At 54.5% G+C, this 21,890-nt stretch overlaps 9 protein-coding genes across 9 annotated transcripts; 4 read left to right on the top strand and 5 right to left on the bottom strand.

The window, feature by feature from the left end:
• Positions 1-3,763: 3,763 nt before the first annotated feature.
• Positions 3,764-4,333, top strand: BDZ83DRAFT_747589 (uncharacterized protein; the record flags this gene model as incomplete). The annotated part of the gene is made up of 1 exon (XM_060513461.1): positions 3,764-4,333. One exon carries the CDS (start codon positions 3,764-3,766, stop codon positions 4,331-4,333), a length of 570 nt encoding a protein of 189 aa, XP_060370434.1.
• A 702-nt stretch (positions 4,334-5,035) lies between these two features.
• Positions 5,036-7,062, top strand: BDZ83DRAFT_602516 (Hus1-like protein). The gene is made up of 4 exons (XM_060507180.1): positions 5,036-5,537; positions 5,655-5,760; positions 5,828-6,680; positions 6,734-7,062. The coding sequence occupies exons 1-4, from the start codon at positions 5,495-5,497 to the stop codon at positions 6,758-6,760; spliced, it is 1,029 nt and encodes a 342-aa protein (XP_060370433.1). The 5' UTR covers positions 5,036-5,494; the 3' UTR covers positions 6,761-7,062.
• On the bottom strand, positions 7,063-8,188 carry BDZ83DRAFT_602512 (kinase phosphorylation protein-domain-containing protein). Its single transcript, XM_060507179.1, has one exon. It carries the CDS (start codon positions 7,991-7,993, stop codon positions 7,193-7,195), a length of 801 nt encoding a protein of 266 aa, XP_060370432.1. The 5' UTR covers positions 7,994-8,188; the 3' UTR covers positions 7,063-7,192.
• Positions 8,189-8,273: 85 nt separating this feature from the next.
• BDZ83DRAFT_602511 (MED6 mediator sub complex component) lies at positions 8,274-9,728 on the top strand. The gene is made up of 2 exons (XM_060507178.1): positions 8,274-8,855; positions 8,935-9,728. Exons 1-2 carry the CDS (start codon positions 8,427-8,429, stop codon positions 9,484-9,486), a joined length of 981 nt encoding a protein of 326 aa, XP_060370431.1. The 5' UTR covers positions 8,274-8,426; the 3' UTR covers positions 9,487-9,728.
• Positions 9,729-10,248: 520 nt separating this feature from the next.
• BDZ83DRAFT_747585 (uncharacterized protein) lies at positions 10,249-11,214 on the bottom strand (the record flags this gene model as incomplete). The annotated part of the gene is made up of 1 exon (XM_060513460.1): positions 10,249-11,214. The coding sequence occupies one exon, from the start codon at positions 11,212-11,214 to the stop codon at positions 10,249-10,251; it is 966 nt and encodes a 321-aa protein (XP_060370430.1).
• Positions 11,215-11,828: 614 nt separating this feature from the next.
• Positions 11,829-12,982, bottom strand: BDZ83DRAFT_715799 (short chain dehydrogenase; the record flags this gene model as incomplete). The annotated part of the gene is made up of 6 exons (XM_060511785.1): positions 11,829-12,003; positions 12,066-12,115; positions 12,174-12,232; positions 12,295-12,513; positions 12,581-12,814; positions 12,937-12,982. The coding sequence occupies 6 exons, from the start codon at positions 12,980-12,982 to the stop codon at positions 11,829-11,831; spliced, it is 783 nt and encodes a 260-aa protein (XP_060370429.1).
• An 881-nt stretch (positions 12,983-13,863) lies between these two features.
• Positions 13,864-17,915, bottom strand: BDZ83DRAFT_602503 (helicase associated domain-containing protein). Its single transcript, XM_060507177.1, has one exon. The coding sequence runs from the start codon at positions 17,699-17,701 to the stop codon at positions 14,066-14,068; it is 3,636 nt and encodes a 1,211-aa protein (XP_060370428.1). The 5' UTR covers positions 17,702-17,915; the 3' UTR covers positions 13,864-14,065.
• A 434-nt stretch (positions 17,916-18,349) lies between these two features.
• On the top strand, positions 18,350-18,853 carry BDZ83DRAFT_747582 (uncharacterized protein; the record flags this gene model as incomplete). Its single annotated transcript, XM_060513459.1, has 2 exons — positions 18,350-18,502; positions 18,563-18,853. The coding sequence occupies 2 exons, from the start codon at positions 18,350-18,352 to the stop codon at positions 18,851-18,853; spliced, it is 444 nt and encodes a 147-aa protein (XP_060370427.1).
• A 1,644-nt stretch (positions 18,854-20,497) lies between these two features.
• Positions 20,498-21,703, bottom strand: BDZ83DRAFT_715797 (CoA-transferase family III; the record flags this gene model as incomplete). Its single annotated transcript, XM_060511784.1, has 1 exon — positions 20,498-21,703. The coding sequence occupies one exon, from the start codon at positions 21,701-21,703 to the stop codon at positions 20,498-20,500; it is 1,206 nt and encodes a 401-aa protein (XP_060370426.1).
• Between the last annotated feature and the right edge of the window lie 187 nt (positions 21,704-21,890).

The raw sequence follows: 21,890 nt of genomic DNA, 5'->3' as shown, positions 1-21,890 counted from the left end.
GGAATGCTCAACGTCCAATATGCAGAGGTCCGTATTGAATGGCGCACCGCACCCATAGAATGGTTAATTAGTATTGGCATGCGATGCTACGGGGCGCCGCATCCCGCTGCGTCTTTCAGGGGTTGAGGGCCGAGGGACGTGGACTCGGACGAGTTCAGGAAGGCGCGAAGAGGGAGAGGAGAGTCCGCCGACGAGTAACCCAAGTCCGTGGGTTGAGCCAAATCAAATGCGCCAAAGATCGCCATCGGCATCTACAAGTCTCGTGCTGGGTTCGCCAGTGATACGTCAAGCAGCTTGTCGAGAGAGAACTTAAACATTGGGTACCAGGTAGGTAGGTTGCCTAGCTACCTTACCTTATCGCCGACGCTCAATCATTGACATTTGGCGCTTTAGCCAGTCGCATTAGCCATAACCTGGAGTACCTTCACACCTCAGATGTTAGTCGATTCTTCATCTTGCAATCCCTTCTTCGCATTCGTCCGTTTGTAGACGCCCAAAAGAGCTAACACCCTCACTCTTCTTGCGAGGAACCTCTACACTAGACTGCCCATCCAATGACCCAATGGACCCCCTCATTGGGCGGGTTCCTGAAGTATGGGCGGGCTGGTCCCTCCCCGAGTCCCCAGGCTCCCCTAACCCTTCCGCAGACCCTCCGTTACGGTGGTGCTGATGCTAAAGATGGCGACAAGAACCCTGAGGCCCAATTACAATGCTTGCCCTGTCTGTCCATTTCGAGCCAGAGAGCCCTCTCGAACCATGTACCTCCACATGGAAAGGTGGCGGTGGGGTGACAAGGCATTGTCCCGAGCGGTCCACACCATTGAGGCCCAGCACCGTAAGCGATATTTGATCGAAAATCTCGGGAGCCTCGACTATTATCGTATTACGACGACCTGTCTGCTTACACTAGTAAGATAGGTAGTAGTAGAGCAAACTTTGGGTATTTGCTCCTTAGGCTCGTTTGCGGCTTGCCCTGTCGATATCGTACGAGACTGGCATTTCCACTGAGCGTTGCTTTGTTGATGCAGGAATAGAAACATCAACGGCAATCCCACAGTAGCACGGTGGTCCTGGATGGTGCCATTTCTCGAGGTGTCTTATCTTCGGCTCTCGCTTGAGCATGTCAGATAAGGGTCCCGGGGAGTCCGCGCTCAAGTCATTCCCTCGACCCGACCTTTTGAACGATGGAGCGCACCTGCCAAGTTGAGTAAGTAAGGTAAGGTAAGGGATACGGATACATACTATGGGTACTCATCATCGTCTGTACGAACACTGAAAGGTGAAATGCAAGAGATTCATGATAGTACCATATCAAAGGAGATATCATGTTGAGAGCCAGTTTCTACCGACACACGATCGCTCCATGCTAAGGTGTTCGTGAACAGGACTATCGAAAGCGCCTCTGTCAGTGTCAGGTACCTAAGGTACCTATGGAGCTGGAGTACCTCAGGTACCTGTCCGACCGCTTTCTGGCAGGATGCGCGCAATCGACAGTCTCTCTAGTGGGCCCATCAAGGTGAGCCTGTGTCCACCATCCGTATCTAGCTGCCATGCCTGGCGCCGGCCGGGGCCAAGTGGTTTTTTGATTGCGTATGCCTGTCGACCTCCACAGTGTTGCTCTGCTGCTTTGCTCCGTGTCACGTCAACACCACCTGGGCAGACAGCTTGACAGGGCCGCCTCTTTTGGCTTTAGCCTGGCTTCGTCCGCGCTCGCCGGCTGTAGTTCTCAGCTAAGCTTGCTGATAATCATAGCCTTGTCATTATTCAGCGCAACACCGAATTCCCGGGGACTCTTTCCCACCAGGACGCAAGGTCGACAAATATCTACGCGACATCACCGCCAGGCCCACCATGGGCACCACGATGTCAGTCATTAAGGTGCGCCTTCATCCTGCTGCAATCAAGCTTCAATCTCTCTCCTCCGCGATTGTGTCTCCCGGTAGATCTCTTGAGCTGACTGTTTGTCGTCATATGTCTAGACCTTGATCGTGCCTGCCATCATCTCGCTCATTCTATTCCTCGTTTCGACCTACGTTGCCCTTCCGCTCTGGCGCAGATGGCGCAGTCGCTATAGCCAATATCTGCCTCTCGATACCATATCGACCTCGACTGTGTCATTACGCCACCGCGTGCAAAATGCGATTGCAAGAATGATGGTCCCGTCAACCTGGCGGCGGAATGCTCATGAACGACTCGTCATCGCGACCGACGCTTCCGAAGACGGTTATTCGTCAGAAGATGGCGAGGAGCTTGGGGAGGTCGGTGAAGATACCCGGAGAGCTCTGACAGAAGATGCTCGGCGAGACAGGCATGACAGCACCAGACGCTTAAGCCGAGAGTAAGTCGAGCAATGCTCCCTGCCTCCCTGGGTTTTTTTTCTTCCTTTTGCCGCATGGCCTTGTAACTAACACATGTGTCTCTGCGCCAGCCTGGAAGAGGGCTTTAGAGATGACAGTGACGATGAAGATGATGGAGCTGGTCATAGGCGGTAGTCATCAATCTAATACGCACTTCAGCCTCGCTCCCATGTACCGGATGCCTAGCCCCGTTACCGGCCACGAGGACACTCAGCTGAATATCCGCCTTGCCTTTCCGTCATATACATGCCTTGTTGCCGCATGGAATCCCGTTTCTTCCGCCCTGCATGCAACGCGGGTTGTGGATGGACATGGACACGCGAACTGGTAAGCCTTCGGCCGAGTTGGCCGATCTAGGCAGCCTGTCACCAAGAGGCCAAGCCCGCGATGTCTCTCTCGGCAATCGCTTGTTCCAGGAAAGTCTTCCATGTCAAGCGAACCGGGTCTCGTACTTCGTACCCATCCAAGTTCAACTTCTGGTTCCGCGTTACTAAGGTAGGTATTCGGCAAACGTGGGAATCAAGTGGCGATAAGGGGTGGCTAAAACTGCATACATTTCAATGCTGAAATCAACATCAGCTGAACCTTATGCCGCCTGCCACCCTGCCTCACTTTGGTCGACTGTCTCGCTCCATCTCTGCTCTGTTTGGTCTGAGTTGGGGTCAGGCGCAACCATATGTCCGAAACAAGCACCGCTCAGGCGCCCGTGTTTCCGTCCTGCAGGTCTCTACACCTTACCTAGCTTGGCCTGCCATGTTTCTCTCTTTCGCTATCGGAGACGGCGGCTCTTCTATCCTTTTTTTCCCCTGCCCCTCCTCAGCATGGCATCTCACTCTTGTTTAGTGTGATAAGGAGTGGGATGAAATGGTGGAGGTCAGCAGCACCGAAACGGTTCCTTTTCCTGGAGGACTGGGAAGAGGGGCACGCATTCCTTCTGACAAGCGTCAAGCGTCACACGCTCTCCAGCCAATGCTCGATGTATCCCAGAAAGGTCAGACCAAGACTAAATGCCGCCAGCGCACATGTCAAGCATAGCCCAGCGAGTCGGCGGCACACCTTGTACTCAAGGTATGGCTCCGTGCACCATGCCTTTTCTTCCTGAGAAAGACATGGCTGACCCGGTAGAGGATCCGGAACGGTCCAACGGCGGAGGTCAATGTCGAGCCATCCATCTGCAAGGCACGATTAGCTTTCCTAAAGTCAGTGGCTCTTCCTGTCCGGGTGTTTGTATTCCTGTTCCCTTCTTTGTCATGTTCCTCATCGTCTTTGTTCATCACTGTTCGACCGCCGTTTGGTCTAGCAACAAAGGCTTCGGTTAGTCCGGACTCGTTTTCCTCTAGCAAGTTTTTTGTTCTTTCGACGCTGGGTCTTATAGCGAATTCCATGTCCCTCTCCCGCTGGAGACGATGAACATTTTCAGATCTGTTATGCGGAAGCAGGAGATGGCTTCGAATCCCGCTGCCGACGACACCTGCTGCGCAATATGTTACGAAAAAGTAGGCGAGGCTAAGGAGGAGGGCGACAAGGAGGTCTGGCGATATCTCCCCTGCGGCCACCGCTTTGGTGGCGACTGCATACAACACTGGCTTGGCGTCGCCAGCGTCGACGAGCCGCACTGCCCTTGGTGTAGGGTGAGCATGCGGTGCGACTGTGGACATCCCGTGGTGCCGACGACCAAGCCGACGCGCAATTACATGTACTGGGGCTGGATGCCGTGCGAGATATGTCACACGCAACTACAACGTACTCGCAAGACATCCAAATACTTTCGCGGTCAGCTTCTACCGCGGCTCAACTCTCTCATCCACTCGCTCGACCACAACATGGCGTCCATCCCTCAAGAGGTGCCCAAGGAACAGGAAGAAACACCAACAAAAGAGCCTTGGGAGGACCGAGAGGTATGGAGGAGGAAGTGGACCGAGTACTTTATCCAAGACGATCGGAAAGCTTCTGGGTCGAAATCGCCAAAGAAATGACACCAGTGGGTATTGTCTCCGTCTCTTAGTGGTACGGGAGATATCAACGTCGTGGGGTCTAAGCAGAGACAATGCGACTTCTTTGGTGTTGGGGAGTTCGACTTGACACCACCGCGTACAGAAGCGATGAATACACAAGGGATAGGAATGCACGGCGGTGGTTCCTAAAGGCCGGTAGATCATGGCAACACAACGGTTGGTAGGACTGGCATTATGTCAACTAAGCCATGTCTTTACACAATAGTTTTTGACGGGAGCATCATGACTTGGGCGAAGCCTCATCAGTCTTATCATGAGACAGCAGATGGTATAGGTGGCGGATCTCATTTGTCCAATACCTGTAACGAATTTCCAGCTTTCCACAACAATTTCAAACAAATTTTATTTACTCATTTCTCATATTGGAAATAAGAACTCGAGGCTATCTAGAAGCCAGACTTTCTAGACAGACTTGGACTGCTTCACTGTGATGCAAAATGACCAACCACCTAGACTACACTCCACACCTGTCGACGTCACTCTAGGAGAGTCAATACACCCTCTGACGTCCATACCATCCACCCAGTTCCCGAGATCTTGAATCAAGAATCGAAAGGGGGGAGAGTGAAGCCGGTCGGGGCATTATCCAACTGGCCGGCCCTTCAGTAAGAGAGGTCTCGCCCTCTCTCTCGTCTTCTGCACCCCATGGACCTCAGGCGATGGCGGGGTAGGCGCGAACTGTGAATGGGGTGAGGTCTCCCAATGTGGGTACGCTAGGCAGGGGTAGATGCCCCGCGCTAAAGACTCCCGTGCCGTTTTCTGCAGACCATTTTGCTGGCAGCGCCTGCAGTGCAGCGTGGCGGCAGGCATTGGCAGGCATGTACCACCTTTGCCCGGTGCCTTCTCCCTGCCAGTGGCAGCACCATGCACGACGGCGTACCACACTGCACCGCACCTCTGAAAGGCAAGATCGCGTCGTTTCTCTTTCCACTTTACGCGTCTACACCAAAAGAGGCAATCAGCTTCCCCCCGTTTCTCTCTGCCCGTAACCACCATCCTTTCCCCAGTCAACTGCAGTCGGGTGTTTCTTTCTGTTTGTGTGTCTCCCTGTAGTGTACCTATAAGGTTTTTCCCATACGGACAGACGGACGGCCATCCCGCTGAGAGATCGAGATTTCGAAAATGCGATTCAAGACGGAGCTCAAAAATATCCGTACCTTTTCCAGTGCGTTTGAACCCACAACACCCCAAGCCTGCCTGCCTGCCTGCTTGCCGGCCGGCCGGCTTTGCTGCAACCTTGGGTTCGCTTGTTGACTCTCTGATCATCTCCTTTACTTTACAGAACTCACCGCTGCCCTCAACTCGCTCGAGAAGATCGCATGGGTTCGCCTAGACGATGAAACAGCACGCTTCACCGTCATTCCTGACACGGGTTCTCAGGTCTGGTCGTAAGATTGCTACACTCTGACCCTGGTGGCGTCTTGGGAAGCTATGGTTGCTGAATCGTGGCTCCAGTTCTCTACCCATGGACTTCATCTTTGACAGCTACCACATCCAATCCGCCGAAGACCACAACACCATCAATCTAGAGCTGCCACTGCAACCCCTCCAACGTGCCCTACGTTCAGCGCTCAACAGTACCTCCGCCTCGCTGCGTCTGACCAAGAAGGATGGAATCCCCGTACTGTCCATGACCATCACGACCACGACGAACGCCTCCTCGGGGTTAGGTCTCCCGGGCCGCAACGCCGCCTACGCCGGTCTTGAAAATGACCCTTTTGACGAGGACGACCAGGGATTCGCCGCTGAGCATCTAGAGACGTCTCTGCGTCGCGAGCGCGAGAAGATCATCACCCAGGACATTCCTGTTCGGGTGCTGCATCCAGAAACGGTAGAGACAATCATGCAGCCCACGGTGCGCGAGACAGACGTGCACATTACCATGCCGCCTCTGCTCCAACTCAAGGCCATCTCGGACCGCTTCACCAAGCTCGCGCTCTCGTCCGGCACAAACTCCCGCGTGAGCCCCAAGCTGGAGCTCAGCGCCAACATGTTTGGCAACCTGAAGCTGCGGATCGCCACCGAGGCCGTCGATGTCTCGAGTACGTGGTCGGGACTCGTCAATCCGGAGTTGGACCCCTCGCAGCTGGAGATGCCCGTTGATGAACACCCGAGTGTCAAGTTCAAGGAGGGCGGCCCGGAGAAATGGGCAACGGTGCGGGTGGATGGCAAGGACTGGAGCCGGGTGCTGAGTGTAGGCCGGCTCGAGGGGAGAGTCGTGGCTGCTTTCGCAGACGATCATGCTTTGATTCTGTACGTTTACGTGCCGCAGTATGATGACGCCACAGCAGATGACGCCGTACTTACCGTAGGAGATCCCTTGCATGCGCTTGGAAGAGAATACTGGCTGATCACTCACAGTACTACGTGACATCATTCAGCGCATGAGCCTTGTTTACGATTTTGGCCCGTCAAGGATGGCATTGTAATGTAATCATTCGGGAATGGCGTTCGGGTTGATACTAAGTAGGTACACTGAGGTAGATGTCGGCGTTTATGTGAACCCCAGGGGCTGGATCAATCTGCAGACCATTTTGAAGTTGAGGCCGATACTGGGATTCTGTCTTCGCAAAGTCACTGGTCAAAGGGTCTCTACCAAGCTTTAATGGGCTATAGATTCGCATGCGATGACGTCGTGCGTGTCAGTTATCAAAATGACCAGGCACTATTGATTGTTGGTTCTCGCTCAACGCTATCTTGAGAGTGGATGTTTTTGTGAAACGTAACTTCTTATGGGCTTGTTTGCGCATCAAAAGTGACATGGGTATCATTGATCTATCTATCTCTTCGGTCTCACCACTCTCACCAGTCTACCGACCTTTATCGACGGCGCTCATCGGGACTGCGCCGGCGATCCCTCGATCGCGGCCGCTGGCCCTCCCTACTCCTACTCCGCCGTCGATGCTCTCTCGGCCCGCGCTCTCGCTCGCCACCCTCACGGCTCCGGCTTCTCGCCTTACGGTGATGCCGCTTCTCCCGTCCCTCATCGCGGTCGCGATCGCGATCCCTCCGTTCGCGGCCACCATGTTCCCGTCCTTCACCACGGCGATGGCGGTGCCTCTCCTCCCCGCGATCCATGTCCCTCTCCCGACTCCGCCTCCTCTCGCCATCCCTCCTCCTCTCTCGCCGGGGGCTACGACTCCGACTCCGCCTCCGCCTTCTCTCCCGATCCTCGTCCCGATCCCTGCGCTCCCTCTTCTCACTGACAACGAGCCCGCCCTTGACTCCTTCCTCCTCTACAGGCTTCGCATCACCTGCACCACCAATCCCCCTAGACCCGCTCACCTCAACCGCATTCGCGCCCGACGAATCCCGCTGCGGCACAGGCAACCCCAGCGCGCGCGCGAGCGCGTCTTCCTCGGCCTCTTTAATCTTGCGCAGCTCCTCCTTGCGCGCACGCTCCTGCCTCTCTTGTTCCGTCTCGCCTTCGACCGCTCCCGCGTCGTCGCCGTCGCCCTTGGCGTACCAGTTCAGGTCACGGCCCTTTTGCCAGCGGCCGACGGGGGCTTTGAGGCTGTGGCCAAGGTAGTTTTCGCGGTGGGACGAGTTGGCAACTTCGTCCCAGCTGAAGTTGACGCCGCCGCGGGAGCCGGATTTGCGGACGCTCGAGAGGAGGTCCATTGTTTGATGGGGTTTGCTTTCGTTTTGGTTTGATGTTTCCTTTGGGTATCGGTGCTATGATTTTCTCGCGGTGGAATTCTTTTGGTAGGGGTTTGCTTATGTGTTGTTGGTATTCGATGATGGTAGATTTTATAATGGTTGTTGTTGTTGGGTAAGGTGGGCTCTGTTCAAAGTGAAGGTCTGGGAGCTTGAAGATTGTCGGCTGGCAAGACCATCACGTGATGGCTCCCCGCAAAACACCCCTGTCGATCCAGCCCCTGCAGTCGAACAAGCTCCGGCCCCACGATACAAAAGTTGGAGAGCTTCCACTCCGGCTCAGAAAGCTCCGCAATCCGCTCTTTGAACGTCACCCACACCCGCCCAGCACAACACAACTCCTGTCGTCAACAACTTACCCGACATACCTCCTCCTAACGAAACGAATCCCTGCAGAATGGCCAACCCAAATGACCCGCCCCTGGACGAGATTCAATGGCGCGCCCCCGACATCGCGGCCTCGATGCAGGGCATCCACTCCAACAGCGTGCTCTTCTACTTTGCCGAGTCGCCCTTTTTCGACCGCCAGTCCAACAACGCCGTCATCACGAACCAGGCCATGTTCAACCCGGCCCTGCTCAAGAATCTCGCCACGCGCGAGGCCTTCGAGAGCGAGCTCGACAAGATGGCCGGGCTCGAGTTCAGGGTCCTGCACGCGCCCGCCGACATGGTGATGGGCACAGGCGTGTGGACGATTGTGAAGCAGACGAGGCAGAAGAACCTCGACCGCGGGCGCATGGAGACGAAGCCCCTGGCGTATTACTTTGTCGTCGGGGAGAATATTTATCAGGCGCCGACGCTGGGCGATCTTCTCAGTTCGAGGATTGTAGGTCCCCTTCTTCCTCCCTCTCACGGAAGAGATGGCACTCTTCTTGAAGGATGATGGAGTTCTAACATTACACCAGGAATCAATCGCCGAATCAATGAGAAAGGTTCTCCCCGCAGCCGACAGCGTACGCAAGTGGACGCCCTCCCTAGGCCACGTCTACACACAACCGACGCCCCCCTCAGCCCTCGCCCGCGCGAAAGATGGAGCGACAGCAGCAGCAGACACACCCGCCGCCGAAGGCGCAACGAACGGCAGCAAGACCTCGGTGGGCGGCAAATCGAGCAGCAACAGCAAAAAGGATTCGACGGCCAACGTGCTGGACAGGCTGGCGGAGGAGTCCTTTGCGATCCACATGCGGCACGGCGGCGACTACTTTGACGAGAACCCCATCACGGGCAGGCCCGGCGACTTCCACTTTGCCAGCACGGGGCGCAAGGACAAGATTGCGCCACCGCCTCCGCCGTCGTCGCAGGCGCAACCTAAGCCAGTGATCAATACCAAGCTGGCTGAGGAGGCCAAGAAGGAGGGCAAGGAGGGGAAGAGTCCCAAGACGCCCAACGGGCCGAAGCCCAAGAGGAAGAAGAGCAAGATTGCGACGCCGGCTACGACGCCCGGTCCGTCTTCGTGAGAATTTGTTCGAAGGGGCAAAAAGTAAAAAAGAAGAAGAAATGGATCCGACTCACTCATAGCGTTTGATTTAGTAATGATACCCCCTTTTGGCCTAGGAGAGCATGCCTTCTATTATTCTTCTAGGGAGAGACAAAGAAAAAGACAAAAAGCAACAATGGTCCGACCGATCGAGGAATCGAACTTGGATCCCGAAATACACAGGAGACTTCACTGTCTAGTCGGGGCCTCTGCAGCCCGATTAACCCCTCGACCATACGGCACAGATACTTGTTGTTGAGAACTGGTGATGATTCATCGGCTATAAAGCCTTGTGGGTGTCCTGCTCGTATTCTGAGGCGTCCCGCGCAGTGGAATGGGCTCGCCTACACTTTCCATCCCAGAACCTATCTAGGATCAGGAAAGAGACGGCTCAGAATCCTCTCATATTTGTTTCTTGATATTCCAAGTTGGCTATGGGTGCCTAGTGAAAGCTCACCCTTTGCGAATAGCTCTGTACGTAATTACCCTTTAGTGTATACTAGCTCATACATACTGATCTCTTTGACTTGATTCTGTATGTTAGGGCCCTTTGATTGTACAGAGGTTTGGCTAGAACAGGCATCCCTACTCAGCCCGTCCCTCATATTTACTCAATGGTCATATATTCCAAGCCGAGATCTGAAATCCTTGGAAATCTGTAGTCTTTGGCGCTCTTCAAACCCCTAGAAAGTGGTATCAAACATCATTGCTGAACTCCATTGAGCCTCTCTGAACCCCCTTTTCACTCCCCATCATCCTTCACCCACCCACTACTCTCCCTCAACCACGTCTCCCAAGTCTGCAACCTCGGTTCCATCGCCCTCAGCTCCTCAACATCAGCTTTGTACCCTTCCTCCTCAAACCACTCCATACTCCTCCCGGCATCCTCAAAAGCCCACCTCACACCCTGACCGACAACCCCCCATGTCCTCGGCATCCTCTGCCCAACAACCCTCTTAAATACCTCCTCCGCCTCGTCGAACCCAATCTCATCACCAGCGAGCCCCACCGCCCTACCACCCCATCCTCCTCCTTCAGCCTCAGTACCAGGACCTTCCACCAGCGCCCGAGCCGCAAAGAGCCCGATATCCCTCGCACTAACAAGCTGCATCTTCTTCCCACCCGCCGGCATCGTCGCCCACAGCCCGCCCATGACGGACCCCATAAGTCCGGCCTCAGCACGATAATTATCCATGAACCCCGCCGGCCTCAAAATCGTCCACTTGGTCGGCGTGCCGCGCGTCTTGTCACGGAGGTACACCTCGACGCGGTGTTTGGCCGCAAAATGCGGCACGGGCGTCGGGTTCGTCCACGAGCGCTCGTCGCCTCCGCGGTCGACGCTCGAGAAGACAATGTGCGGTACCTTGTGGGAGACGGCCGCGTCGATGAGGGGTATGGCTTGCGCTTCGTCTCCCGGCGGGACGGTCACGAGGTAGAGGGCGGATATATCTGGGTGGGAGGCGAAGATGGGGGACGGGTTTTCGGGGGTGCCTTGGATGAGAGTTATTGCTGATGGTGTTACTGTTGTCGTTGTTGCTCGACGGTCTGTGAAAAGGCTGAGGAGGGCTTGGGATTTAGGAGATGATGGGGAGCGGGTCAGGGCGAGGATTTGGGGCGGGCTGGGAGTTGAGGCGAGGGCTGCGATTGTTGCGCTTCCCGTCTGGCCGGTTGCGCCGACGATGAGGATTTTTGGTGTTTTGGATGTCATTTTGAGTGATGGTGATTCTGAATTGGACTTTTATCTAGATTGATTTAGATCATTATTCCAATGTAGTGAGCGAAAGGTGTCTTACATATAGTTCAGTGAGAGCGTAGATCATGGAGACTTTTCGGGTACTTTGAATGGCGTCGTATCGCGCTAGTATTTCTATTTTAATACCAGGATAAATCCCACGAGAAGATCCCCACCCTAACGTTGCGCAACAAGTAGAACCCGTTTCGGAGACTTTGTTATTCTGACTTTAGTCATTTTCTGCCAAGACTGCGACATTACGTGTACTACGTTTTGCCCTTATTCGACTTCAATACTCCCAGGACTTAGACAATACAGCTCCAAGCAATGGCAAAGTGAACGCCATAAGTCTACTTTTGATTGACACAAGTGACCGTATCTACATTCTGCGAGTTTGTTTCGATGGTCTTCCAACAGTGTTATCTATTCACTGATCTCGATCTGCTCGCTAGGCTTCTCTTCAACTGGCTTCTTTATGGCCAATCTTCTCTATAGGCAATTTTTCCTGTCCGTATTATGTATTTTTCTCTCGCTCATCCTCATTCTGATAATTCAACAGGTTACACCAGAGGAGGCAATGAGGCTCGGCCTTAGTTAATAACGTAGCCGCCGTCAACGGACAACGAGGCGCCGTGGATAAAGGACGCTTTAGAACTGCAGAGAAACAAAACGGCATCGGCGACTTCTTGCGGCGTTCCTTTCCGCTTCATAGGCGCCACTGCGATCATGGGATCATCCGACGAGACTTCGCTTGTCATGGGCGTGCTAAACGCCTCGATCAGCCCTCGTGTTCATCATACTTCATCTAGTGAACTCCCAGAACTTACTCAATGATCCCTGGACACACGCAGTTGACGCGGATATTGTACTTTGCATACTACTAGTTGTCAGACTGAACATCCACTTAGTCTCTTATGGCAGGAGTGAAAACCCACATCGATGGCATCACTTCTCGTCATGCTTAGGATAGCCGCCTTGGAGGCGTTGTAGGCTGCTACCATTGGTGTTAACTGTTGCCCTTCACACGTGGAAGAGGGGGTCTCAGCTTGGACTCACGTGTCTCTGGCCGGCTGACCAGACTGAGATTGCTCGCGACATTGACAATGACGCCCCGGTTCCCTGGCCTGCCGTCGTGCGTCTTCATGGATTCCTGCTTGATCATGTGCGTGAGCTCCGCCCGCGAGCACAGCCATGTGCCGCGGTAGTTGATGTTGGTGATCTCGTCAAACTCGGCGGGCGTTAGGAGATGTGACGGTGCCTTTGGTCCAAACATGCCTTCAGATTACCGTCAATAATTTTCCCGATACACTTAGGGATGTCAAAAAATCCTGAATAGACTCACCAGCACAGTTGACTGCATAATCGATCCGGCCCCATTCCTCTACAACATTCTCCATACACGATGCAATGTCCTCGTCGTTGCGGTTGTCAATCTCCATGACAAAAGTGCGCGTCTCCCCGTTGGCCTCCCGGCACATGCGAGCCGTCTCCAGCGCGCCGTCCTCATCTCTGTCGAGCAGAGCGATGCGCTTGCAGCCCTCACGGGCGAATGAGATTGCCACCTGGCGGCCGATGCCTGAGTTCACTCTGTCAGTCCCAGTATTATATTCTATCGCATCCTCCCTCCCGCCTATTTCTTGATTACATGATTGGATGTTATGGCGTTCAAGAGTCAAAGATTTTGACGTGTGACCTTACCTGAAGCAGCGCCGGTGACGACGGCAACGCCTGAGAAGAGTGTCATTTTCATCTCAATCTCGCGGAGGGCGCTCATGCATTCGTCAATGAGGGCTTCGTTTTCCTTCCAGGTCGACCTCTGCTGTTGCAATATCATCGGAGCCAGGTCCGGAAGAGGGTGGGGGGACTTTCTGCGAGTAACGACGGCCCTGTGACGGTTATGGGATTGCGTAAGAGCTCTCTAGTCCACACTCGAGCAGAGTGAAATCCGAATTGAAACGGCTATGTAGACCAAAAAATAGGTTTGGCGTATGAATCAGCAACAAGTAAAGCTTGTTGGTCGTCGTCACGATAGTCGGCTATACCCCATGTGCTATCTTGGGCTTCACTTCGGCTTCGTTTAAAGAGATTAGAAATTTGGTATTCCTTCGATGAACGAATAGAATCGACAACAAATGACACTAGAACAAACGGAAAACATCCTTCTCGAAGGGAAACGACAGTACAAGTCAAGTCTCGCTCGGGCCCGGCCACGGGCGTGCATCTGCAGCTCTACCCGCTTCACAATTTCCTTCGTCCGAAGTTTGCTTAGGGCTACCCGTGTCCGAGTGGTGTGCCATGTATTACTCGAGGCCTGAATCTCAGACTTGCCTCCCACTACCCCTTCTTCACCCGCGAACGAGCCGATGAAAACAGAAGACGGAGAAGGAGGGAGGGGAACGCATGGTCCATACTGAGTGCAAAGAGAACCCCTGTGTCGGAAAAAGAAGGTTCAGGTTTATGAGCCGATTCTAACGGCCAGCTCGCCACGTGTTTGGATCACCGGCCGGTTTTGACTCTTGTTTTGGGAGGTTTGGCATCGGGGCGAGGAGGAGTTTCCGTCCAAAGGTACCGTCTCACCCGATTCGCTTATGTAGAAGTGGCTCTGCCGGTACGACTGGCGAAGGACCGAATCAGAGGGAAAAGAACTGACTCTAACGGGCCCCGTATTGTAGTTTCGACTAATCGAGTGAAGCCGACTTTTTGACCCCGTAGATCAACGATTCATTGTCGCCGCCAAGGTGGAGATCATAGAGTAATAGTGAATGTCTTGTGACCCATTCTATTCTTTTGAAAATATGCTTATACCAACTTTTGATTCCTCCGCGTTTCATTCAACAACCCAACCCTTACCAGCAACCCTGCGCTGCACAACCTTCTTCATTGGCAACGGCCACCCCTGACCACCGACCCCTTCGGCCCTGAGGTACGGCACAACCCACACCTCGCGCGTATTCGCCGTCGACGAAATCTCCTTGACTGGCTTCCCGTAGCTCACGAGCGGCGTGCCCTTGGCCAAGCTCGCAAGCTGTCCGCCCGTGACGTCCGTGAGCGCGAGCATCCTCGTCTTGGGCGTCTTATTCACGTCTGCGCCCTGCGTCGCGCGCTGGAGCTGCGAGTACACGACGAACTCGGGGCACTCGGCCGGGCTGAGGTGGGCGAGCGGCGACGTCGGGTGGATGTAGATGTACTTCTCCGCGCCGTGGCCCACGCCAAGCGGCGAGAGCGGGATGTAGGGCACGTCGATGGCGCGGCCGGGCTTGCGCGTCACCTCGGGCGGTACGGGAGCCTTATCGGCGCGGAGGGCGACGTGGTCGATGAAGCCGGCGGCCACCATCTGCTTGAGGTAGGCAACCTGCTTGTCCGAGGGGGCGTCGAGCCGGTCCTGGTATTTGAGGTTCTTGAAGGCGGGGATGTTGGCGCGGAGGAGCTCGGTGATTTGCTGGCGCAGCTGCGTCACCTCCTTCATGACCTTGTAGCGGACAAAGTGGTCCTCGCACCACTTCTCCGTCGGGTCGTGGGCGTACTCGCCGACGACCTGGAGGAGCTTGATGGCGTCGGACCTGTCGTCTAGGTAGCAGAAATTCTTGTGGGCGGCGTTGAAGAGGCGTCTGATGTTGGCCTGGCGATCCTCGGCAATGATGTCGGCGGTGCGGCGGAACTCAGATTCGTCGCGCGCCTCGAGGGAGGGGATCGCCTGATGTTCTGGGACAAAAACCTCAGCGGCCGAGAGCGCCGCCACCATCATGATGGTATACGGTAGGCAGTCGTGCTGGTGGCCGACGAGGAGGATGCGGGCGAAGCGGGGCGAGAGCGGGAAGATGGACATCGTCGATCCGATTTTTGTGATTTGGCCTTCCGGCGCGATGGCCGAGAGGTAGGTCAGCAGCTTCTCGGCCTGGCGGAGACCCATGCGGTTCGGCGGCGTTGGGAAGGGGAAGTTGACGACGTTGGAGAGGTTCATCGCCTTGAGCTGGAGCACGACGCCGTCGACGGGCATCCGCAGGATCTCGGGGTCTGTGAACTCGGGCAAGTCTCTCTCGTAGACGGCCGAGGAGTAGAGTCTGTAGCAGTGACCGGGCCCCGTACGACCGGCACGACCAGCACGCTGGCTGGCACTGGCCTTGCTGATCCAGCCAATTTCGTAGGTTTGTACTCCGCTGAAGCGATCGTATTGTCGCTCTTTGGACCGGCCACAGTCAAAGACGTAACGGATGCCCGGAATCGTCAAACTGGTTTCCGCAACGTTGGTTGCCAGGATGACTTGACGATGATTTTCGGGAGGATCCTCAAATACCCTCATCTGCTCCTTAGTTGGCAGGAGAGAGTAAAGGGGTAAGACTTGCATCTTCATGGGCCCCGTTTCTCCCTCCTCTCCTTCAATTTCGAACTCCTTGTCGTCCTCTTGCTCCATGTCCTCATCCTCATCGAGGCCGCCGTCGATGTCCGCACCGGTGGTATCGTCAACCTCGCCAAAGTCGATATCTTCAACCTCCATAGGCGCATCGGTGGCTGAGATCTGGACCTTGGGTGCGCTGGCTTCTGTGAAGCCACCAAACGCTTCCCTCAGCCGCTTGCTCAGATACCTGATCTCGTTTTGACCAGTAAGGAACACCAAGAAGCCTCCGGGCGGCAGCTTTCTGTGGCCACGCATAATCTTGTTAAAGGCCTCCTCGACGAAGTCGGACTGTGTCCGCCTCGCGAAATGAATCGTGACGGGATGTTGTCGTCCTTCAACCTCAACTACAGGGGGCGGGGTGGGGAATAGTGTGGTGTTGTTGGTCATATCTTCAACTCTCAGCGTCGCGGACATGATGATGATCTTGAGTGGCTTGATCGAAGGATCGACCTTGTCGTCGCCCTTGCGAATGTTGTTGATACGACTCAGCATTCCAATGAGGATATCTGTGTTGACACTTCTTTCGTGGGCTTCGTCGATAATGATTGCCGAGTATTTCTTCAGAGAGAAGTCTTGCCCCATCTCTCGCAGCAACACACCATCCGTCATAAACTTGATGGCTGTCTTGGCCGAAGCTGTACCCTCGAATCGGATCTGGTATCCAACTCTGTCCGAGTGATCGCCTAGTTCTTGCGCAACACGTTTTGACATGCTCACGGCAGCAACTCGTCGGGGTTGCGTGACACCAATCATGCCCGGAGTAGCAGAGCCAGGAGAACCGTACCCAGCCTCATACAAGAATTGCGGCACCTGAGTCGTCTTACCGGAACCTGTAGAACCGCATACGACGACAATGTCGTTATTGTGAATCATCTCCATAATCTTCTGTTCCTCAGCGACCACCGGAAGTTTCATGCGGACTTCCTGGATCTCTGGCGTTCTCGTCACAGCAACGGCGTATGCCTTGCGTGCAAGGTTTGTTGTCGGTTGTAGTTCTTGAGGCAGTGGTTCCTGCTCAAGCGGGCGTGGCTCAAAATTCTCAGGCCTAGGAATTTCCAGTGCTGTAGAGGCCTCTGTTGTTCCTTCGAAACCAAGGGCTTCATTTCTTTGCGCAAGAGCCCAGGCCTTGAAGGCAGACTGCCTTGTGCTGATAGACTCTTCTTCATCGTCCTCGCTTTCGTCTTCATCTTCGTCGTCTTCCTCCGACTCTTCGGAACCTTCGCTTGATTCTTCAGACTCCTCGGCTGGATCGCTGTCCTCATCGCTTGATTTTTCCTCTGCGTCATCGCTCAGGCCATTCCATTCGTCTTCTGCATCCTTCGCTTTCTCCGGTTCAGCGATGGAGAATTTGGACGTCACGCCACCTCTCTTTTGACGCTTCTGAAGCACTGGCCGTCCTGAATCATCAACATCTAATGGACGCTTCAGACCAGAGCCTACAGATGCGGCGGGTTGCGGTTCTGGCTTCGATGCCAGTGCAGGTGCCGGTTCAGGTGCTGGTGCTTGTGGAAGTGATACGGGTGTTGACTTTGCTTTCGCTGCTGCTACTGGCGTAGGTGCCTTGAGTGTGGCCTTGGGGGTATGCGGCTTGGTTGCCTTTGGAGTCTCTTCTTCGCTGTCGTCAAAATCCACCTCGGCTGCCTCCTCTCTCTCCTCATAAAGCAGTTCCTCCGCATCCGCGTCGACTGCCAAGCCGGCATTCTTCTCCCGCAAGGCCCTCGTTAAAGCCTGTCGTTTGGACTCCTTGCCCTGGCCGAGAGTCTTGGTGCTCGTGAACAGGCTCGTGTCGACCTTTTGCTGCGCGAGCTTGGCGAGGATCTCGCGATTCTCATCTTTGCGAAGCTTGTTGGTGATGTACTTTTCCAGCCGCTTCGCCTTCTTGCCGCTAGCTTTGGCATCGTCCCCTTGCAACTCGGCCTTGAGCTGCGCTCTCTTTTCCTGGAGACGCTTCTGATCTTCGGGGAGAATCTCATCCGCATTCGAGTCCTGGGGGATGGTGCCGTTCTCCTTGGCCCTCTCGCGGGCGAGCACCTTGTGCTTTCGTTGTCTTGGGACGAATTTTCCCATCTTGATTTGTGTGACAAATTCGTATTTGTCTTCAATGCAGATCCTTCGTGGTCTGTGTGGTGCTGCTTTGGACCGAAGCAAAAGTCGCTGTTTCTAATGCAGCCTCTCACCTCACTAGGAAAAGTTTAGGCGGATGAGACTGAGTTTCGTTGCTGATCCAGGTGAGACGAGATCAAGTCGTCAAAGCCTAGAAAAAAGATCAAATTTTGGAAAAATGCGTCGCGAAACAATTTTTAATGCCTCTAGGAAATTGGCATTTTAACGAGGGTATCAAGATTAGGAGATGCACATAAAGTAAAATCTCATGTTTCTCTCACTCAACGCTGAGGGTCGCTAAGATGCGCTGCCAAATTCTGGAAATTTTTGGATGGAAAAGGTTCTGCCGTGTTGACCGCCAGCCCTCCAGCTATTTCGGGCCTAGTGCGGGGCGATCTATACCCCTGTCGCCCGCTGCCGTGGATTCAACGGATCACTCACTGGCTGCACTCCAAGTTGGCCCTGCCAGTCCAGCTTACGATCAACAAACGACCTACATCACACCCGGCACCGATGCGATCAAATTGTAAAGCCTTTCCTCAAACCCCAGAAGCCTTATTATAAAGTCATTCCATTCACACCGCATCGTTCTCTCTCAAGTCAGCCAATACGATGGAACCTCAAGGAATCAGAGAAGAGGCCTTCCCCGCACGGAGCAGGCAGGAAACGGGAACAGTGAACGGCGTCCAAACAGAAGTCACTTCAGTCTCCTTTTCCGACAAGTTTGTATTGACAATTTCACAAGACGGCAAGCTCTCACAATGGGTACGTCCTCGATATTTTTCCTGTGTTCATAAGATCTAATTTTACTAACCACTCATAAAGATCCAAGTACCTCTGCAAGCTTCTACAGGCGGTATGGTTGACCTGAGCCTGCCTTCAACCAGCCGGGGCCTTCTCCCATCGGTCCACCTGACGCCCAAGACTCTTCTCGGCGGCGGAGGTGATGAGAGAGAAACTTTGGGGCAGCTCTACGCAGCACAGATTGCTAGTCTCATGTCCACGAGAGACCCCGAGGATCGCCGGACGCTCGTGGTGGGACTGGGGCTCACCAAGGTCGACACTGAACGGGAAGCCTTCTTCGATACAGTCGAGCTAGTCCAGAAGATTCTGTGAGATGCCCGCCAAATAATTTGGACAATCTCGCACCAGGAAGCTGCGGTGATGATAGCCGCTTCTGCAACAAGTCTTCGAACAGAGTATAAGCTGGCTGAGAAGCATCCCGCTGATGGAAGTCGAATGCCCTTCGCGGGAACCAAATCTAGTCGTCAGTACTGCTGTGACATGAAGATATCACACAAGGAACCAAGAGGCTCGAAATCAAGGATTGGTCTACGAGCGGCCGATATGGTTGTTATGGACTTCAAAAATCTACAGCACGTATAGCACTGCCACATGGGCATGGTTCAAGTCTGAAAGTCGCAGTGGCGCCCAGAAACTCAAAGGAGTCACCGGCTCATACAGAGAGTATGTGTCACAACTGAAGCTCAGCCGGTATTACAGTGCAGGGTGCTTCGACACCTTGTTGATCCCGGTAGCCTTGGTAGCAGCCGTTTCGTGTGCATTGGTATTGTAGAGACTGGCAACAAGACTCTGAGTCAATGGCTAGTCTCTATCAAAAGTAGGAGATATTCAAAGTACAGAAATAGAACCTGGTATTCATCACACAATTCTGCCCTACATACCGGTACGTACAGTGTCAGGGTCAACTTGCTTTTTCCGCCTCCTTAGTGACAGCCATACTCGTGGCGGTGAGCCGGGGGAAGACAGTCTGCACAACAAAAGACAAAGCAGTGCTACAACACACCTAGAAAGCCGGGGCACCACCCCCTTTCCCCACGTTCAAGTAAACCTTCCATATGATAGGCGAGCCTACAGAGGTTCTCAGTCCTTGCCGGGGAGTGCGAGCCGTCGGGTTCCGACGGGCTGGGTATGCAGAGTAGACAAGATGACAGCCACTTTTGACGTTTCCCCGGGCCGGCACAGGCGGGAACGGCTTCCGGCATATGTACAGGTGCCGCCGTCGGCCAAAGGGAAAAAAACACCTCAACTACTACATTCTCACCACCGACAAGAAGAAAAGAAGAGGCAGTAGTGGCGGTCAGGGAACGGGACGGGAGGGCGCAGTTGTTCGGCGGCTGAGTGTGTGCGAAGAGAGGCCGACGTTGCTCAGGGGATGGTTTCCTGGCAAAGTTTTTTCCTCTCATAAAGCAGGCTACAAAAAAGTATTTTATGCTTGACTTTCTCTAGGGAATTTAGAGTGTTTATGTTTATGAGAATTCACTGAAGACAAGCATTGGCATTCAAGAGAGCGTTGGTATGCTCAGGACCTTACCTTGCCTTGGAACTATCGACTAATTCTCTGAATACAGTGGTTTTCAAGTCTTAGTATATGAGTGATACGTAAAGCAGCTGCCTCGGTCACAACCACGGACATGTCGAGGAAAGATCCCCCCTCGCCCCGACCGCCGCCGAACCCACCACCAAGTCCGAGTTGACGCATGCTGTCTTCGCATCCCGGTCAAGGTGAAAGTCAGTATACTATAACATGATGACAGCAAGGCAAGAAAGCTGACTTGAGTCTGGATGTTTGCATAGTGACTGAAACACACATGGAGAGAACAAGGTTTTGGGTAGCAACTTGTCCATCTTGAACGACACCAGAGAGATAAAGTGTGGTTGAGACGTGCTGGATTACCGAATACTCCAACTGCTATAGACATACTTACACAATATCAAGCTTCAACACTAGGCAGTCATTTATAGCCTAGACTTCTCTTTGAGCACCCACGTCCCCTCCCTAACCTCAAACTCTCTCCCCTTCTTCCATCCAAGCCACTCCTCGAGCGCCTTCTCACCACCATCACCAGGCGTAAGCGGAACGCCAACATACCCTGCCCCCTCAACACCAGGCCCCTGGCCCCGTCTCGGATTCTCATCGTTGCCCGCCGCCACAGCTAAACACGGCGTCTCCACCAACGTCACCGCCGGTCTCTGGTCCCCTTCCCTCGCCGCCTCCGTCTCGAGCTCGTGATACTCCAATACGGGCGTACAACACGCATCCGTTCCGTCAAACACCTTCTCCCACTCCCCCCTCGTCCGACTCTTGAAGATCTTGGTGAACAACTCCCGCAGCTCCCCCCACCTCCCCCGATCGAACCTCTCCCCCTCCCACCCCTGCCCCGCCAACCCGAGCCCCTTGATAAACGCCGCAAAGAACTGCGGCTCCAGCGCCCCGACCGCAAAGTACTTGCCGTCCTTTGTCTCGTACGTGTCGTAGTAGGGACACCCGCCGTCGAGCATGTTCCTCCCGCGCCCGTTGTCCCCGAGCGGGTTCTTGAGCGCGAACCGCGGGAACGTGGCGAGGTACGCCGACCCGTCCACCATGTTGGCCTCCACGACCTGGCCTTTTCCCCCGTTCCTCTCCCGCGCCAGCAGCGCCATCAGGATCCCCTGGAACAGCATCGCCCCGCCGCCTGCGAAATCGGCCAAAATGTTCCACGGCGGATGCGGCTTCTCTCCGTCCCGGCCGAGCATGCTCAGCGCCCCGGACACGGCTAGGTAATTGATATCGTGGCCCGCCATGTCTTTATACCGCCCGTCTCTTCGGAACCCCGTCATGCGGCCGTAAATCAGGCCCCTGTTTGCCTTTTCCAGGACGTCGGGCCCCAGCCCCAGTTTCTCCAGCACACCTGGGCGGAACGGGTCGATGAGCACGTCGGCCTTTTCGGCGAGACGTTTGACGAAAGCGAGGCCGGCGGGCGATTTCAAGTCCACGGCGACGGAGGCCTTGTGGCGGGCTAGCATGTCTTCCGTCGGTAGGGGCGTGCGGCTTCCCTCAATGGCGCGGTCGACGCGGAGGACGGAAGCGCCGGCGTCGGAGAGGAGCATGCCTGCAAAGGGACCCGGTGCGAGGCCGGCGAATTCGAGGACTTTGATGCCTTTAAGGGGCGGAGGGCCGACCATAATTGCTGGTTATTCACTTAGACAATGTTGAAGACGGCTGGGTGCAACCTGGTATGAAAAGACTAAGGATGACGACAAGGTCTTTATATACTTGTTTCTAAGTGACTAAATGCTTGTTGGTGATATTGTAAGAAATCTTTACGGATACATGTAGATGAAATTGTTGTAGAATTGTGAAATAAAGACG

Source organism: Colletotrichum acutatum, assembly GCF_030867785.1.
Source record: "Colletotrichum acutatum strain CBS 112980 chromosome Unknown BDZ83scaffold_7, whole genome shotgun sequence".
Classification (NCBI taxonomy): domain Eukaryota; kingdom Fungi; phylum Ascomycota; class Sordariomycetes; order Glomerellales; family Glomerellaceae; genus Colletotrichum; species Colletotrichum acutatum.
This window is presented reverse-complemented; position numbering and strand designations above follow the sequence as displayed.

What these genes read in the sequence shown, in the direction of transcription:
- BDZ83DRAFT_602516 (XM_060507180.1), top strand. Translation starts at nt 5,495, where the DNA reads ATGCGATTCAAGACGGAGCTCAAAAATATCCGTACCTTTTCCA. An exon ending in ACGGGTTCTCAGGTCTGGTC is followed by an intron (nt 5,761 to 5,827) that starts GTAAGATTGCTA and finishes TCGTGGCTCCAG; the next exon opens with TTCTCTACCCATGGACTTCA. An exon ending in CAGATGACGCCGTACTTACC is followed by an intron (nt 6,681 to 6,733) that starts GTAGGAGATCCC and finishes GATCACTCACAG; the next exon opens with TACTACGTGACATCATTCAG.
- BDZ83DRAFT_602512 (XM_060507179.1), bottom strand. Translation starts at nt 7,993, where the DNA reads ATGGACCTCCTCTCGAGCGTCCGCAAATCCGGCTCCCGCGGCGGCGTC.
- BDZ83DRAFT_602511 (XM_060507178.1), top strand. Translation starts at nt 8,427, where the DNA reads ATGGCCAACCCAAATGACCCGCCCCTGGACGAGATTCAATGGCGCGCC. An exon ending in ATCTTCTCAGTTCGAGGATT is followed by an intron (nt 8,856 to 8,934) that starts GTAGGTCCCCTT and finishes ACATTACACCAG; the next exon opens with GAATCAATCGCCGAATCAAT.
- BDZ83DRAFT_602503 (XM_060507177.1), bottom strand. Translation starts at nt 17,701, where the DNA reads ATGGGAAAATTCGTCCCAAGACAACGAAAGCACAAGGTGCTCGCCCGC.